Genomic DNA, 18,926 nt, shown 5'->3' on the forward strand with positions numbered 1-18,926 from the left:
GATACCACTGGTGTCTGAGTGGGCTCTGTTTTGCTTTGCAGCTCCAAACTTCTAGAACCTAAGTGAATCACAAACTAAACTTGGCTCATTGTTTCAGATAATGATAAAATGTCACATATCAAGAGCTCTCTCTCTTACACCTTAACATGCACTCATTGTTATATATTTAAATTTAGAACTCCAAACCAAAGTTATGGAAAGTTTCTTACTGTCTTCTGCCCCAATCCTTTTCTAAAAAGGGGACGGCAAACCTATCTTTTTCACGATCACCTTGCAAAAGAGAAGTTACGTAATGGTATTTATCTAAATATGGGTGAGCAAGTACTCTAACTTATTGTCATGATTTTCATTTTAAAAATTTTTTTCTGAGAAAGGTGTGACTTTCCTATTTTAAGCAAGGAGGAGTTTTAAAAGAAGCCATCAAACTGAATGAAAGAATAAAACATTGAAATGGAGCTTTTACCAATCAGCCAGACTGAGTAAACCACTCGTAATAGAAGTGAGCAGAAAGGAAGCGTTTGCTTCATCAAGAACAGTGAATGCCTTTTCTTTCTTCTCATAGGCTGGGTTCTTTAAGGTGACCCCTCTGCCTGTGCCAAGTGGGGGGAATGTCAGCCTGTTCTACCAGGCAAGCATTAAGGAAGGAATACTTGACAGTAACATTCATATTTATCAGATACTGGGAAACTAGAGACCACCCAGAGGGCAGCCAGGATGGTGATGTATGAGGAAATCAGGTCACATGAAGAGTAGTTAAGAGACTAGAAGTGTTCAGCCTTAAGAAGATGAGACTTAGCAGGTGCATGATCACTCTTTTCAACTTTGTTGTAGAAGGGAGCTTACATTTTTGTTTCACTGCTCTAGATAATAGAACAATGACCAGTGGATGAAAGTTGAAGGAAGATGGGTATCAGCTGAATGTTAGGAAGAACCTTCGAACATGCCCCTAGGTGTCCAAAGGTGGGATGGGCTGCCTCGAATCTAAGTGGGTCAACGGTGGATCGAAAGTAGAGGCTGAGGGAGCACAGATTCAAGAGCTTGTACAAAGGGGTCCTGGATTAAAAAGAGAATTTATAATAAATTACCTTCCATCTCAAAGTTTCTATGTTTCCAAGAATTCTTGAGGAGAAATTTTCCTTGTACAAAATTAGAATTCCCATCTAAGCATTGCAATTGGCTTGACATAGTCTGTCAAATTTGCCCAAAACTTTTGAACACCCCAGTTTTAACGGAGGCCACTTCAGCTGCTTGAATTTTTTTCTCTTTCTTTTTTTAATACTTGGATTTTTTGTTTTAATTTTTTTGCTTCCTTTATGTGAGGTTGTAGGCCCACTCTCCTGTGTTATAGCCCAGGTTAATTGGCACCAGACATACCCACCTGCACTTTGTTTATAACTGGCAGCTCTTCAACTCATCATTAGTTGATACTCTTGTCACACCTGCTAAACATTTTATGTGTCATCCCTGATGACAGTCATGTATTTATGGAGAGGTGGAGAAATGGTGACTTCAGAAACATATTCTACATAAAATGAATAAGATTTTTAAGGCTATTATATGCCAGAAGGAAAATTTTGCATGTTTTCCTCCACACGTCAACAAAATGTGCTTCAGTTTCTCAGCTGGCATTTTGTAAGTGAATTTTTCATGAAAGAATCGTTTAAGCTGTATTTCTTTCCTTTGCTAGGGGGAGCACACGATGACAGAAATAAATCTCGACCAGTTGTGATAACATGTGTTCGTCCGGGAGGGCCTGCTGACAGGTAAACTCCATCTTTCTGTGTCATTATCCAAATGGCATTCAAATAGATTAAATAAACAGGGACTTTGGCATAGAAGTTGATGAGTTACAAATTTCATAGTAAAAGGCAGATACTCAGTAAATATGTTAGACAGTGAAAACTGAAAGAGTCTAGGCTGTGGAATCAGAAGAAAGAAGGTTTGACTCCAGATTCTATCCTTAACTACCCTGTGTCTTTGGCAAGTGACTTAACAATTCTGAGCTCTGTTCCCTCCATGGTAAAATGTAGATAATAATACCCACCTTTCAGGGTTGTTCAATTTTATCAAAGGTTGGAGAAATATGGGCCTATCATACTGGAAGGCGCTTAATAAAAGGCAGCTGGCTCTTTTAAGGCAGGCCCTTGAAAGGCGTCATCTCCAATTGCTGTTCTCCTAACCTGGAAAGATAGGTGGTGGTGTTCTGATTCTCACTATTATCGACATCCTTATCATTATTATGATTACCTTTTGATGGTGATTATGCATGTCAGAGTGGAAGTGACTTTTAGTAAAAAGGAAGGAATATTGTCATGTCTAGAGCTTTCTCTTATTTGCTAATTTGAATACCTGAAGGGCTTCTCCTTTAGCTTTCCTATCACAAACATTGGGGTCCCAGATAAACTCCAAACTTAGAAGTCTGAGGAGATACTTATCTTTGTATTAATTTCCCACAGCAAAAGTCGACTTCGTAACGGTGGGGACCACAACTCCTGCCCTCAGATATCGTTGAAGGGTAGGAGGAAAATGCACTGTTTACCCCTGACTCTGCACTATGTTTCAGACCGGGATGAATTTTTAAAACCTTTTCTTAAGCAACAGAAATAATGATAATAATAAATACTATTTCTTGAGCATATTCCATGAGCTGGGAAATGTGCTAAGTGCTCGGCAGACTTTATCTTATTTTATCCTTGCAGCCACCCACTTAATGAGGTATTTTTATCCACATTCATAGGTGACAAAACCGAGGCCAGTCTGGTTAAATGACTTGCCAGCTAGTGCCCAGAAGAACTAGGATAGGAACTTGGGTTTATTTTCCTTCAAAGCTCATACTGTGAGCTCACTTTTTTAAAAAGGTGATGTCTAATATAAAATCAGAGAATGTGAAGACACTGGTCTCTCACCTGTGCTAAAGCATATTTGCCTTTGCAGAGGACAATGCAAAGTCACAGTTTCCAGGGAAATTTTGTCTTTTTCCCTTCTCATGCTTCCCTTGTGAATTATTCTTCCTGAAGTAAGTGAGAATATTTCCATTTCCTGTGAACGTTCGGAGTTGAAGTTAACAGAAATGTCAGAAGCAGACTACTAGTTTGTGAGTGACATATTACCAAATTAATGTAGGATGAAAGGAAATCTAAGAATTTAAGATAAAAATTTAGAGTCAAATTGCTTACAGAATTACCTAGGTGAAGGATATTTAAGATCATTTTTATTCTTTCCAAATCCTACAGGTGTAATCCCCCATTTGATTTTCTCATCTCTGTGACCCTCCCTGAGGCAGGAGGGTTGTAATCTGGAAGCTTCCCTGGCTGCACCTTAGTGGTGTTAGTAACGTCCTGAGGCATCTTCTCTCAACACCCTGAGTGTCTGTGGTCATAGCAGGGAGCCTAGACTTTGCCTGTCTCTTCCAGGGAACGTGAGACTGAATCAACTTAATGATTGCCAAATGGCCTTACAAATCAGTAGGAAAATTTACAGACTAGGGAAATTTTTCACCAGCGCTTCCTAACCCACTTGGGTTCACTGGTAATAAATTGAATGGAATCAACAGGATTCTCTGCTCACCTGGCTTTGGGAAAAGAGGTAAATGCTATTTCCTGGGCTCTAATAAATCAATTTTAGACATTTAGGCAAAACCCTAGAAAAGGGAAAATGTGCCTTTATTACTTTTGTACCCGAAAAGTTAATTGTGGGTAGTGTGGTTATTTGCTAATGTGTATCTATTGTCTTATTACTGATTTTCATCGGCAATTGTCTGTTCTGGTTCCCTCTTTACTCTCTTACTGTCACACTTGATGGGAAAAAGGAAATGCAAATGAGATGGATGGCAGCACGTGTGTGAAAGAACCACTTTGGCTAAGTGACTATTACTGCTAAACCCCATTATGCCAAATTAATAAAGACTGTTCCTTTATTCCTTCAGAGAGGGCACTATCAAACCTGGCGATAGGTTGCTCAGTGTGGATGGAATTCGGCTTCTTGGAACCACGCATGCTGAAGCCATGAGTATTCTTAAACAGTGTGGCCAGGAAGCAACGCTGCTGATAGAATATGATGTCTCAGTAATGGGTACGTCGGGGTCCTGAGGTTGTGATCCCTAAGCTCTGGAACGTGTCACTGTCCATCCCTGATAACACCACTTTGGATTAAGAATGAACCGTTATGTCCTCCTCTGGCGGATAGAGTCTCATCAATACTGTATCATTACTCTGTTGGGGTTCAGGAAGAGGTGAGTGGTACTTTGCAGCCATTTGGAGTCCTCGTGTCGATAGGTTCTATAATGAGGTCTCATTCTGACAGTGTTTCACCAGTAATCAGCTCTTATATGTGGATTACCCTTTGGCAGGAAAGAAGTATTTTTCCCTCCAAATCACAAAAATAGTGTTATTAACTTGGGAGCTTATGCTTTTTCTTTTACGACGTGGAGACTGGGAAAGTAGGGGATTCCTTTCCTTCTTATAACTTCGCATTATGAAGCCAGCTAATTAGAATTCACAGAAACTACCAATCATTTTATCATCAGACTTAAGAACAACAAAAGGAGGGGGACATAGAGTGTCATCGATTAAAACGAGAAGTTGAGTGCCGTACTCTTTCTTTAGATAATGATTCCAGTAAAAGTAACTGGTCCCACCCCCAGCATTATGATAAAACTGGGAAGATGTTCTCCTCTGGCTTTTAAATGTTAAGAGAGAGCCAGAGTTTTGTGTAATGTTGACTAAGGCAGAAAAATTATGAGAGAATGAATTGGAACCTGAAATTGAAACTAAATCATGTTCTAAGTACTTCTTACAATTATCAGACTCGATTATGTGTCCTGACTTCACCAGCAAGTTTTATGCTGGTGAAATATAGCAGAGAAAAAGAGACTTATCCTATTACTGCAAACTCCTTTATTTTCCACTCTGTATGATTCATGTAGAACAGTGTTGCTTGAAAGTATTCTTAATCTGTCTCCTGGCCATGAAATGTCTTAGAGAGGTATGAGGTTTCGTAAAAGGCTTCCTCTACGAGATTTAAGGAGTCCTTAGCAGAATAAATAGTACGATATGCCCTTGACATGGAAAGTTCAGGAATGAAACAACTTTCTCCATTCTACCTTTGTCTTGCCTTCCCTCCCTCCCTCGTCTCTTTCTCTTTTTCTTTTTTTATATGGTTTTTGAATTAGATTTTGAGTTAGGTTATTTGGGTTCTGTTTTCAACTCTTGATTTCTAGCTATTAATTTGGACCATGTTACTTATTTCCTTGTGCCTTAGTTACCTCTTGTGTCAAATGGGGACTAGTAATGCCTATTTTAAAGGCAGTTATGGAGATAAAATAAAATTATACAAGTAAAATATAGTTTAAATTATGATACAGTGTATTGTTAACATTAAAAATTGAAACAGATGTTTGACATATTTAACTCATTCACTCAGTCTATAAATATTTATTGAGCTTAGTGGCAGGTGCCAGGAATACAGAACAACAGACCTGGCCCCTGCCTTTATGAAGCTTGCAATTGATGGGGAGAACAGGCAGTAAACAGGAATATTACCAAACAAACACTCATAAAGTGTGATCATTACCTACTGGAGGGCATGAATGGGATTCTGTAGTAGAGAATAAGGGCAGGCAGAGATGAGGGTTGGCAGGTGCCAATCGGGTAGTCAGTGAAGAGGTGACAGGTAGGCTAAAATCTGAAGGCTTAGAAAGAACCAGCTCCCAAACTGAAGACAACAATAGTTTGTAAGGCCTGAGCAGTCACCTCAGAGAGACAAGGGCTCCCGCACGGGGATGGGCACCACTTCAGAGGAGATTCCTCCATGTCTCATTATTGCTGGAGTCAGGAGGGGATGGGTGACCCACCTGTCTGCCTTCTTCCCAACTCACACTCATATTGTGAATGATGCCTGAGAGTTTTCACAGCCCAGAGTTCTCGGATATCCCCCTAATAGAGAGGAAAGTGGGCCATCAGGAAGGAAACAGATTAAAAGTTTCTCTAAGTTGCTAGATATAAGATCAGTATACAAAAATCAGTTGCATTTCTCTATACTAGCCAAAAACAGAAAGTTAAATCTTTAAGATGCCATTTATAATAGCAATAAAATAATAAGATTCCTGTAAGGAGTAAATATAACAAAAGTTGTATGAGTCCATTGGCTATAGATATAGATATATAGATATATGCATACACATACAAGAATACTTAAATAAATGAAGACCTATATCATGTTCTTAGACAGAAAGTCTAAATGTCCAGAAGATGTCATTTCTCTCAAATGCATCTTTAAATTCAATTCTATTCAAAATCTCAAAAAGATCTTGGGGAAACCTCAATACGCTGTTTCTAAAATGTGTATGGAGTAAGCAAGGTGGGAGGGAAACAGCCCAATGGTTTGAAACAAGATGAACGCAGAGAGACTTGTTCTAGCCAATATCAAGACTTGCTCTGAAATTGTGCCGTTAAGTCTGTGCAATATTAAGCTGGGTGATGAAGAGACCAGTGGAAGCGAAGGGAATGCCTAGAAACAGACTACTGTGGATGTGGAAACAGAGGTATAGTCTTATGGCACTGGGGAAAGGTTGAACTAGTCAGAAAATGATGCTGGGTCATTATTAGCCACATGGGAAAAAATTCAATTAAATTTCTACTTCATAGCACACCCAAAAATAAATTCTATAATTGCATAACCATTTGCCAACAGACTGCTATTATAAATAACTGGAAAGAATATCCTTTTACCCAAATCTTTGTCTGTGTTTCTGATTTCATTAAGTCAAAGAGTGTATTTCCTCTTAAAATATTTGATACATCATTCCGAATTGTCCTCCAGAAAGGTTATACTATTTTATATTACTACCAGCAATGTTTTAAGTGTACATATCTCACTAGAGCTTGTCAACCTGGAATATTATCATTTTTAATCATTCTGTTTCTTAAATGAAAATTGCATTTATATTTTAATTTACTTCTTTTAAAAATTTCTAGCACAAGTGAATATTTTTTCATATGAACACTAGCCATTTTCATTTTCTATTGTCTACTTATGTCCTTTATTCATTTTCTATTGGAGGTGCTCTTAGGTTTTTTTTTATTGGTTTGTTTAAATATTAAGGACATTAGTCCTTATCAGTTTGTTGCAAATGCTTTCTTGGTAGTTTATTTCCCCTTTTTGACATATTGAAGTTTTTTGGGGGGCTTTTTTGGATCTAACATTTTTCTTAGGATTTAAATATTAATTTTTTATAAACAGTTACCTAATATTCCTGGATCATTTAATAAAGAATCTATCACATACCCACTGATTTGTGATTTTTTAAATCATACATCAAGTTATTAAATATACAGTCATGCATTGCAATACAACATTTTGGTCAATGAGGGACTGCATATATGACAGTAGTCCCATAAGATTAATACCGTACAGACTAGGTGTGTGGTGGCTACAACATCTAGGTTTGTGTAAGTATACTCTGTGATGTTCACACAACAACGAAATCACCTAACGATGCATTTCTCAGAATGTGTTCCCATCATTAAGCGCCACATGACTATACTAGACTGTACATCTGGGCTAGTTCTGATCTCTGTATCTAGTTTCACACCAGAGTTCAGGCTAGGACTTCTGAATTGAAGTCTTAGCATAAGAGCTCTTATTACCATGAAAGGACACACATTTGTTTTTTGAAAACTTACTTATATATAGACTACATTTGTCATATTATTCTAAGCCTTGTTAAGTTTATATAGCAAATGAGCAAACTTCAATTTGGATTTTTATTTCTTTTTTTTTTTTTCATGAGGAGGACTAGCCCTGAGCTAACATCCAATGCCAATCCTCCCCTTTATTTCTTGAGGAAGAGTGGCCCTGAGCTAACATCCGTGCCCATCTTCATCTACTTTATATGGGATGCCACCGCAGCGTGGCTTACCAAGTGGTGCATTGGTGCACGCCTGGGATCCGAACCTGTGAACCCCAGGCCGCCCCAGCGAAGTGCACGCACCCAACCACTTGTGCCACCGGGCCAGCCCCTTTTATTTCTTTTTTTTTTTTATATAATTTTATTTATTTATTTTTCCCCCAAAGCCCCAGTAGATAGTTGTATGTCGTAGTTGCACATCCTTCTAGTTGCTGTATGTGGGACGCGGCCTCAGCATGGCCGGACAAGTGGTGCGTCGGTGCGCGCCCGGGATCCGAACCCGGGCTACCAGTAGCGGAGCGCGCGCACTTAACCGCTAAGCCACGGGGCCAGCCCCTTTTATTTCTTTTTAATTACTTTTTCTCTCTTTTCTTCTTTTCACCTTTCTTTGCTCACTTACTCTCTTTTTCTCAACCTTGTCTCTCCTACTCTATTTCTCACTCTCTACCTGCCTTTCTTCCTCCTTCCCTTTCCAGCCCCAATTCCTTCTTAATGTTCTGTCTGCTCTCAGTTTCTCATTGCCAATACTCATCTCTATTCTAATTGTCTCCCTTCGATTGTTTCCAGGATCCCCTGTAGTCATTCTCCTTTTTCTCTGTTTTGTCTTCCTTGCTCTTTTCCATTCCTGTTTTCCTAATTTGGGTTAAGATAGGATTGATTATAGATAAGGTCAAATAATTGAGAAGGACAATTTGAAGAAAGGGAAGTAAAAATGATGCCTTAGAAAATTAGAACGTAGGACACTTTCAATTAGAATTTTTGTTCACCAAATATTAACTAATCTTTCCTTTTATAACAAAAAAAAACACATTTTCCTTTTTTGTAAGACATTTTTTTCCAACTCTTGGAATTTTTCTTTCTCAGAAGGAGTAAAATGAGCTCTTTATACAACATAGCCTTTTCAGAGGCCCAATTAACATTTCTTTCAAACTCTTTGGAAGTCAAATTCCCATTAAAAATCGTTTACCATTCTTGTTTTTTAAAGTGAGAAAAAATTCTAACATTTGTAGAATTAGTATTTGATAACCAAAAAATAAATTTTACAAAATTTCTTTACCTGACTTTCGATGGAATTTTTTTAAATGGGAAAATATTCAGTAAAAGAATTTTTTAATGGCTATTTTTAAATGAGAAAATATTTAGTAAACTAGAATTTTGGTACCAAAACACTGATAATTTATTTGCTGAATATAAGAGTTAAACATTGGTTTTATATCTCCGAAGAATCTAGGTTAAGTACTCGTCTAGAGATGGTCAATTCTCTTTATACATAATAAATCCGTGAATCCTAATGGAAAATGTGTTGAGATAGGCATTAGATTATGTGGATTCCTATTTTGTACCTTTACCAATCTCCGTTGATATTAGACTCAATGATTTCATTTCTTTGTATCATCTTTTCCTTCAGTAAAATAAGAATAATGATATTTACCCTATTCAGCTCATTGGGATATGAAAATCCTCAATAACTAAACACTTAAAATAAAAAGCTATTCATCTTTAAAGGAAACCAGGAGATATTTAGAAGTACAAAGGAGATAAGTTTATGAAAGAATATATCAAACTCAGTATGGGCCTTCCTTCAGACACCTTCTATCTCTCTCAGATAAAGCTAAATAGATGCAAAAATTGCAATAGAAAACTAAGGTCTTAAATTGGGAAAATGGGGGATAATAGCTCAGTAGTCTACAAGGATGCCATCAGGTACAGATGGCAGAAATCTAATTTAGACTAGCTTAAGGAAGGAATTTATTAGCTTACAAAAATGGGGACTACAGGGTGCAGCCTGGCTTCAGACACAAGTTCAGTAAAGTCACGGGCATTCTGTCTCAGGTCTCCCTGCCTGGAAAAGGCTCTCCTTGTGTCATGGCAAGATGGCCCCAGCAGCCACAAGTCTGCATCATCTTGAGAGTTCATGGTGCTGGAGAAGGAAACAAGACTGGATCACCCCTAAAAGATTCTTAGTGACTGAGCTTGGGACAATTGCTGAGCACTGCACTGGTCACTATGTCCAGGGATATAGTGCATTCTCTGCTCCTTTAGTCGGGGAGGCAGGAAAGTATGTTGAACAGCCCCGACAGAATGAGACATAGAAATGACACTTCCCCAAAGCGGATGATGTTGAGGTGAAAAGGAAAGTAATAGATGCCCATTTGAAGACACAGTTCAATATTAAATACTATAGTCCCACTAACAGTCTATGAGAGTGTCCCTTGCTTCACATCCTTACCAACACTTGATATTCTCAGTTTGTTTCATGCTAACCATCCTGATGGGTGTGTCGTGGTGTCCCATAGTAAGTTTAATGTGCATTTCCTGGATGAATAATCATGTGGAGCGCTTTTGTGTGTGTGTGTGTGAGGAGATCAGCCCTGTGCTAACATCCGCCAATCCTCCTCTTTTTTTTTTTTTTTTTTTTTGCTGAGGAAGACTGGCCCTGGGCTAACATCCGTGCCCATCTTCCTCTACTTTATTTAGGACGCTGGCACAGCACAGCTTGCCAAGCGGTGTGTTGGTGCATGCCTGGGATCAGAACTGGCGAACCCCGGGCTGCCAAAGCGGAGCACGTGCACTTAACCACTTGCGCCACCGGGCCGGCCCCTGGAGCGCTTTTTCATTTGCCAGTGGGACATACTTGCTGCATTGATTTTACTTTTATCACTTTTATTTATTTAATACTATTAAGGGGCGGCCCCATGGCTTAGCGGTTAAGTGCGCGCACTCCGCTACTGGCGGCCTGGGTTGGGATCCCGGGTGCGCACAGACGCACCGCTTCTCCGGCCATGCTGAGGCCGCATCCCACATACAGCAACTAGAAGGATGTGCAACTGTGACATACAACTATCTACTGGGGCTTTGGGGGAGGAAAAAAAAAAGGAGGACGATTGGCAATAGATGTTAGCTCAGAGCCGGTCTTCCTCAGCAAAAAGAGGAGGATTAGCATGGATGTTAGCTCAGGGCTGATCTTCCTCACAAAAACAAAAAAAAAATACTATTAAGATTTTGACACATTGTATCTTAGGAAGTGTGTGTGTCTATAATCAAAGATATAAATGTTGATTTTATTTATATACTATTAAAAGTATACAAATTATTTCCTAGGAAGTGTGTGTGTGTGTGTGTGAGTGTTCATACAACCATAGATTTTGATATCTTAGCCCTGGAATCAGATATATTTTCTAGTAAATCTCAGATCATGAATTTTAGCAAATTCAGGAAAGCCGTTGAAACTATCAATTTTATTAACTAATGTTGAATTTAGTTTGTGCTAAAATTTTAAGGAAAATGTATTGAGATGAGGACTGTGGGAAGAAGAGGTTTGAGGGAAAACTAAGAGTTCAGTTTTGGATATGTTACATTTGACACGTTTATGCACCGTCTGCGTGGGGGGTGGAATAGACAGTTGGGCGTTTAAGCCGGGAGTTCAGTGCAGGCGTTAGGGCAGGAGATATGAATGTTTGAGTCATCAGCACAGAGATGGACTTTAAAACCATGAGGCACCTTAGGGGAGTGAGCGTGGACAGAGAAGACAGGGGCCCAAGAACCGAGCTCTGGGGCCCTCCCGCAGTGATAAGTCAGGAGGTGAGGAGGAACCTGTGAAATAAATTGAGAAGGAGCGTCCAGTGATGGAGTTGGAGAGCCAAGGCAGAGGGTGGAGACATGGAGGCCAGGTCTCTCCTTTGTAAAATGGTAGTAATTACACCACCACACTCACAAATTGCTGAGAGGAGCAAAAGAGTTACTGCACATGTGGTATTTGGCAGATTAATACATGCTCAATGAATATGAACTAAATTTCTTTTTTTTTTTTTTTTTTGGCTCAGGAAGATTCGCCCTGAGCTAACTTCTGTGCCAGTCTTCCTCTATTTTGTATGTGAGCTGCCGCCACAATGTGGCCACTGACGAGGGGTGTATGTCCACGCCCAGGAATGGAACCCTGGCCCCCAGAGTGGGGTGCATGGAACTTAACCACTAGGCCATTGGGCCGGCCCCTGAACTAATTATTTTAAATGTTTTGGGGGAAAAAACTCCACTTCATTCTTATGGGACTGTATTCCCAAATGGTTGGGTCTGAGAGCCCTGCTATTAGAAACCTCAGGTCTCCTGCTACCCTGGATGATCAGCAGCTGAAGCTTTATTCTGTGACAACGTTGAGTCCTTGGTAGAGAGAATATTTGAGAAATGATGGTTTTATTGTCTAAAATTCATCAGAATACTTATTTTGCTTAAATCTATGCTGAAAATATCCCTAAAATTTCTCCTCTTTCTGGTCACGCTGTTTGTCTCCATTTTTGCTTTCCATGCACTTGTTCTTGCCTCTGTCTCACAGAGGCCACACCTCTCCCTTGCCAGAGAGCTGCAGTCACCTCCCAGCTGTCGTCTGTCTCTGTTCTTCACGCCTACTCCCATCCACATCCTTGCTGACACAGAAGCCTGGGAGTCCTCTCTGTAGCGTGCACTGACTCCTGTTATCTCATTCAATCTCATCCCACTCAGTTTTGGATAAAGTTAAACTCTGTGCCGTGCTGTACCTGGGAATCCCTGCCTGCTCTGTCCCCAGAACCGCCTTCCCTGCCTCAGCTTTGCAGTCTCCCAGCTTCTCTCTTCTCTTTGAGCTCCAGTCTCCTTTGCTAGCTCCTCCCCCATCCCAGGCTCCTATCCTCAGGGACTCCCAAGTTCTGTTCCCTCTGCCTCAGAAGTGGTTCCCCACCCCTCGCACGTGTACAAATGCACATTCTGTCCCCAGCTGTTTTGTGCACGTCCTTTAATGTCTCAGCCTAAATGTCACTTCCTCAGACAAAACTCCCCTGACCCCCTGTCTAAATTGAGTCTCCCTGTTTTACTTGCCCAGGGAGCCCTTATTTCTCCCTCATGGCAATTATCACCATTATAATGCAATTTGTCCGTGACATCATCTGCTGTCTCCAGCAGACTGTAAGCACCATGAGGGCAGGAATGGGGACTTGGTATTTGTTTTCCCCACTATAGGCACAGAATATGCCAGAAGGACAAAAAGGTGCACATTAAATATTTGGTAAATGAATGAAATGCAGACAGCTTAAAAGCAGTGGGTCCACTTGTCTCACTAAACTGAGAGTAAATAGTTACTCTTCTCTGAAAAACTCCAAAGGTAGTAGTAAAAGATGCAATAAAGGCTTCAGTACCCAATTTGTATTCATATTCTGGTATTCATACTCATTCGGTCTTCCCTTCCCCCCACTTTCTCTTTCCTTCAAGTAGCTTTTCTTCCAGGTTATAGGTGAAAGCATCAGGGTGCCTGAATCCCAGACAGCTACATGGAAGGGTTTTCAGTAACTCATTGGCCCACACCCGCAGTTGATTTCTTGCCGAATGTTCATGAGTGATTTTCAGTGAATCAGGAACACCATAGCTCCAGAATCTAGAAGTAAATGTTAGTCTGGAGATCCAAATTGAGGGACTACACCAAGAAGGTAGACTGGTATAAAAGCAACAAATCATTTCTGTCTAGTTCTTTAAAGATGGGGAAGTACTGGGAACAGAGTACAAAGTGGCCCATATAACCCTGCGATCCAGCCCACCTAGTTTAGAAGACTCTTGTTTTAACAAAGTCGCAAATATGAGTCTTCATGGTGGAAGTCCCTAACTATGTGGCTTTTGAAAGGTGCCCTGCTGTGGTGTCTTAGCTGGTCCAAAGCTTAGTGTTCTGTAGGTCATTTGAGGATCCCCAACCTCTCTTTAATTACAGCTGTTGCTGCTAATTGGGAGTGTCAATCGATTGTATCATCCATACTCATCGTCCAACTCCTGTCACATCCCGTACCTTCCAAGAGGGCTCAGCCTTGCAGGCACTGGTAAAAGGAAGATTCTCTTGGACACTCCTAGTGTGATTTCAGAGAAGCGACATATATTTGAACAAGCAGAGTTTTGGGACCTGACAATTTTGGCTCACTGGAGTCTTTCATTCCGGCATGTTTAAGTTTGTGGCTCTCAAGAGGTAAAAAAACACTACTAAGCCACACACACTCTTTCCAAGAGTTGGAAGGAATGGCTGTCATTAATTCACAAGAATTGGGTCAGGTACTCAAGTCACATTTCAGCCGCTGTCGTGTAGAGTCCCACTGGCCTTTTTGCCTTATAGGCTCTGCTTCATCGCTGTGGCTGCCTGCATCTTAGGACCCCTTTGATAGGCCCTTGCTGCAGACTCTATCTGAGATGTCCCACACTGTGGAGACGTGCTTTGGGGGACTCTTACTTCTCAGAGGTGACTTCCTTAACTTGAACACATCTGTTGAGTTCCTTAAAAGACACTTTTGTGCCACGTGGTACATTCACCTTGCGGAATGTGCTTCGCTTAAGCCTTGCTGTCCAAACGGAATCACAGTGAAGGCTTGGCAGCCTTTCCAGCAGAATTCTCTCATCTGGGAGGGTATGTGGGGCCTAAGATAGGTTTTAGTGTGGTCAGTGAAGCTGAAGGTATCATTTGGCAGGAATATTAAATATCCCACCTGTGAAGAAGTAAAAATTAATTTAATTTTCCTAATTGATGTAGTTCAGAGGCTCCACACATGGGTGTTTTTGAGTACCTTGTCCGTGATATGGATTCATTAGTTGTAGATTATAAAACTCCATCCACAGCAGTGTAAATAATCTGAAATTGCAGAGAGAGCAATATTGAAATCATTTACAGCACTTAAAGCTAAGTGAGTGGAACGACACGTGAAAATCTAACTAATGATACGCTAGAACGCCGTCCAGCTTTCTCAACATCCCCTCCTGTTTCTGTTACAACTTTCTCTTGATGGCACCATCACTGCCTCTTACGTAGAGGCCAGCACTAACTTAGACTTGTGGGGCCATATAAATAATAATTTAATTTTTTGACTTGAGTCTTTCTCTGGCCAAGTAAAGAAAGTAATTTTTCACATCACCTAGGAAATTAATTAGCAGCGTAGATGACGTCAGCACGTGCTGGGTTTAACCCAAGAAGTAGTAGAGAAAGAGAGGACTAACAATCTGTGTGGTTGATTTCTACCAAGTGCTGTGCGAGGTACTTTACTCATCTCATTAACTCTAACTGTCATAGTGACCCTGTGACATATACATTATTATCCTTATTTTTCATAGATGATGTAACTGTCTTGAAGAGGTTACATTAATCGCCCAAGTTCACACACATCATATTGTGTTAAACCTACGATTAAACCCAGCTGGACCTCACAAATCTGACAGTGTACCCACAGGAGATTGAGAGGAATGATAGCGAATGTAGGAAACAATAAATGTTTCAAGTATGAATGAAAGGGGTTTTTTTGATAATTCAAAAGGAATTTTTATTAAAAAAAGATTGGATATCCTTGAACAGCAGCTACTATTAAATGCTGGCTCACTACAATTTACTTCATGTTGTTTTTGATAACATTTGTTTTTTCTGAATAAAAATGTTAACTATAGAAAATATAGACAAAAGCATAAAGTAAAATATAAATTATCCTTCATTCATTTTGTAGACATAGCCCTATTACAATCCTTTGTGTTTTTTCCTCTATGTGTCTAGGTATGAAGATTGGGAGCATATACACACAAGGTTTTGTCATGTGGTGTTTTTTTCGCCTAATAATATTTTATGAGCATTTTCCTATGTCGTTAGATATATTCACAACATCAAGATATTCCATCATATAAATGCACCATGTTTAATTTAACCAATACTTACTGATAGACATTAGATTGTTGCTGAAGTCTTGCTCTTATAATCTAAGTAATTCTGAGATGAACTTCTCTGTATACAAATAAGGCAATGTAATATATTTATTACAAATTGACTTCTAGAACTTGAATTCCTGGGTCAAAGGATGTGAATGTGTTTAAGTTTTGTGATACACAACAACAAACTGATTGCTAGAAACGTGACCACCAATTAACACTCCCTCCGGGACCTTGAAAGGGTACACCAATGCCGTTTTCCTGGAGGAGGGAGGCCCCTGCCCACCCGCCCTCCCCTCATCAGGTGTCTCCTTGAGCGTACAGTAGGCCTGATTAAAAGCTTGACCTTTTACCTTCTCAGTGCAGGTTGCAGGCCTTCTGACCTTGAAATGTAAGCACCTTCTGGAGGGAAGTTTTGAAAGCAGCAGAAAAAGTAATGGAATATGTCTTTGTCTGTTCTAATTTAAGATTCTGAAGTTGAAATGTTAAGACTCAAGCAGTTAATATTCTTTCAAAAATAAAAGTCTTACAAGGAGTATTTAAAAATAAAAGTGAAATCTTATCATTTAAAATATAATTATTTTAGACCTAAATGCATTATTGAGCCAAGAAAAAAGTCCTAGAACATCAAATATTTAACATTAAGCACCTAAGAGAGTTCTGAGTAAGAGGGAAGAAAGTGAGACACTGAATTAATTATCTACTAGTGTTTAATCATTCCGGCATTTTTATTGATTTAAATTATGGTAAGGCTACTCAGACTGAGTGAGGCATAATTTTCTGAGAATCCTCCTACCTCCTTTTTCTTTACTCTCGTAATATCTCGTGGATATGCGGAGACATCTTCACAGATCCCTGGGCATGGCGTCTGCAGCCCAGATTTCCATAATGAACCAGAAGTGTTAGAATCTAACTTTTCTCTGAAAGAGGAGAGGAACAGATTAGCCCAGGAAAAGGAACACAGGTGCTGTCTCAAAGAAGAGTCTGTGTTCACATCTCAACATAATCAAGAGATCATGAGCGATATTATAGTGCCATCATCAAAATCAGGGTTCCATAATGAAGGGTTTAACATGGAAGAGTCTGTTAGCTCTTGCCCCTTGGCAAAGGCTCTCGCCTTCCTTAATTCTACAGAAATTGCAAAATGTACTTGAACTCCACAGATCCTCAAGTTCACCACAGAACTGCTTGGCTCTTTTCTATGCTGTGTGTACTGGTTTCGGAAGTTTTCTACTTTGGTCTTTTGAAGTATTTCAGGAGTTGTTTCAATTTCTATTAGCAGTAGTATATCTTCTAATGGCATAATGTGCTATTTATCACTTTCAAATGCCCTCCCTATCTAAAATTGGTCAAGAAACAGATGCCTATAGAAGACATATCTAACTAAATAGGTGAAAAGGTGATGTTCAAAACATGCTTCTGAAGGTATGTAAGGCTCCCTGGAGACGACGTTCTCTAAAGACGATAACACACCACGTTAATTGAATCTCAGCCTCATTTACTTGCCCTGCTATCCAATGCTGCAGTCCTTTCAGGATCTTCCTTACCAAGCTCTATTTGAACACCCCTAATAGGCAGCTTCCTACAAACCAGGCATACAGCCTAAAGCAGAGCCCTCCACCCTCCCAGCACATTGGAATCACCTGGAGACATTTAAAATGCCCAGGCCCATCCCAGAGCATTGTTGTGACAAAGAGAACGAGATGTTATACGAGAAAGCACTTTGTAAACTATAACTCACTGAAAAAGTGTAAGCATATCATCATTTACCCTATTTAGTAATAATTTCTAAATAGTCACCCATCATTCCAACCTGTCTAAACTTTTTTAGATCCTGATTCTGACATCCAACTTATTTTCTGTCCCTTCCAGGTGAATGTAAAACTTTTCTAATTATACATTTCATTTATTTTATAACTAATAAATGAATGTTTATTGAGGACCCACTGGATTCAAGACACTGGGCTGTGTGCTCATTGTTGCTATCCAGTGGTCACATTGACCCAAGCTGGGGGGCCTCTTGCTGTCTTGGCTCTGTGATGTCCTGGTCAGACTTCCTGTGCTTCTTCCTTGACCACGCGTTGGTGGTTTTAATACACAGTAGTAAGGTTGTTCTTCCTTTCTTTATCTAGCCATGTCCTGAGACTGTACATTTGCCCAGTGTTGTTGTTTTTTTAATATTGTGTTTACCTCCTATAAAAACCCAAGGTCAATCAGAAATAGAGATGCTGTAAATATTTCTAAGTGTATTTTTGGCAACTTACCAGTAAACTGGCTTTTAGGGTGTCTGTGTGGTTGGTATTCATTTGTCTTGTTTTAGATCTGGTTCCTAGACAACTAGGATACTTTTTTTTTAACTGTAAACATAAAGCTGAATCTAGCCCAGGATGCAGGAGAGAGTTGACATCTTACTCTTGAGCCATTAACTCTTCCTGACTGCCCGTTCCTTCCTGTCTTGGGGTTAAGAATCCTGGGTATTAAGAATTCTTTTTCAGACTGGCAGATGCTTACTCCTACTTAAGTAGTTTCCCTCCCTCAGCACAACCTGATGGAGATTCCTTCCATTTTCTGTGTGGATCACTTATCCAGCTCAGAAAAACCTGACAGCGACTATTTTTAGACTGAGGAGGAATCAAACTTTCTGCAGAATGATGATATGGAATATGATGATTGTGCTCTAGCCATGTGTATATGTCAAATCTTTTTAAGAGTCAGGACAAAGGATTTTTCACTTTGTAGCAAATAGTTCTACTTTCCCATTGATATTGGTCACTTAAGTGCCAGATTCATTTGTCTTTTTACACTTTTTAAAGCCAATAGGACATAAACTTTGTGAGTTTCCTGAAAGCTTGCTCCTAGTAGACAAAATTATACCCCATTGTTTTTTTGTCTTCACATTAGTGCTGACAGTGGAGACGAAAGGTCTGGAGCGCCTGCAGTAAGGGACGTGGCACTGTCTACAAAACGTACTCCAAGTCACCGTGTCTGAGCTCAGAAATTTCTTTAAGAAATTTTGTGACCTGACTTTTCTCATCCTCTCTTTTAAAAGTTTAAAAACTCTTTATCATTTTTCTAAATGGGAGAAGATTAGAGCCCTAGAAATTTAAGTCAGAAGACTTTTATTAGTATTCTCCAAAATGTTTTAAATATCTATAAAAACTGTGTCAGTCCATCAAATTTAAAACTGAAATCAACCATGTAAATCCTGACATGATTATTTCGTATATTATTATTCCTTCAGCCAGCCTCAACGCTTCCACGTATTTAGTCACTGGGTTCTAGTTTCCCCTGAATTAAATACACAGTAAAACATTACAAAGGGTCAACAAGAGCC

At 39.7% G+C, this 18,926-nt stretch overlaps 1 protein-coding gene across 8 annotated transcripts in view; it reads left to right on the forward strand.

The window, feature by feature from the left end:
• The window catches only part of GRIP1 (glutamate receptor interacting protein 1), a 632,136-nt gene that overhangs the window by 496,817 nt on the left and 116,393 nt on the right, over window positions 1-18,926 (forward strand). For all 8 annotated transcript variants that reach the window (XM_058557692.1, XM_058557694.1, XM_058557689.1 and 5 more), the window contains 2 exons: window positions 1,688-1,763; window positions 3,926-4,071. In XM_058557692.1, the coding sequence (XP_058413675.1) occupies window positions 1,688-1,763; window positions 3,926-4,071 (222 nt within the window). The remainder of the gene's footprint in view (window positions 1-1,687; window positions 1,764-3,925; window positions 4,072-18,926) is intronic.

The sequence above is a fragment of the Diceros bicornis genome, chromosome 17, assembly GCF_020826845.1.
Source record: "Diceros bicornis minor isolate mBicDic1 chromosome 17, mDicBic1.mat.cur, whole genome shotgun sequence".
In the NCBI taxonomy this organism is placed as follows: domain Eukaryota; kingdom Metazoa; phylum Chordata; class Mammalia; order Perissodactyla; family Rhinocerotidae; genus Diceros; species Diceros bicornis.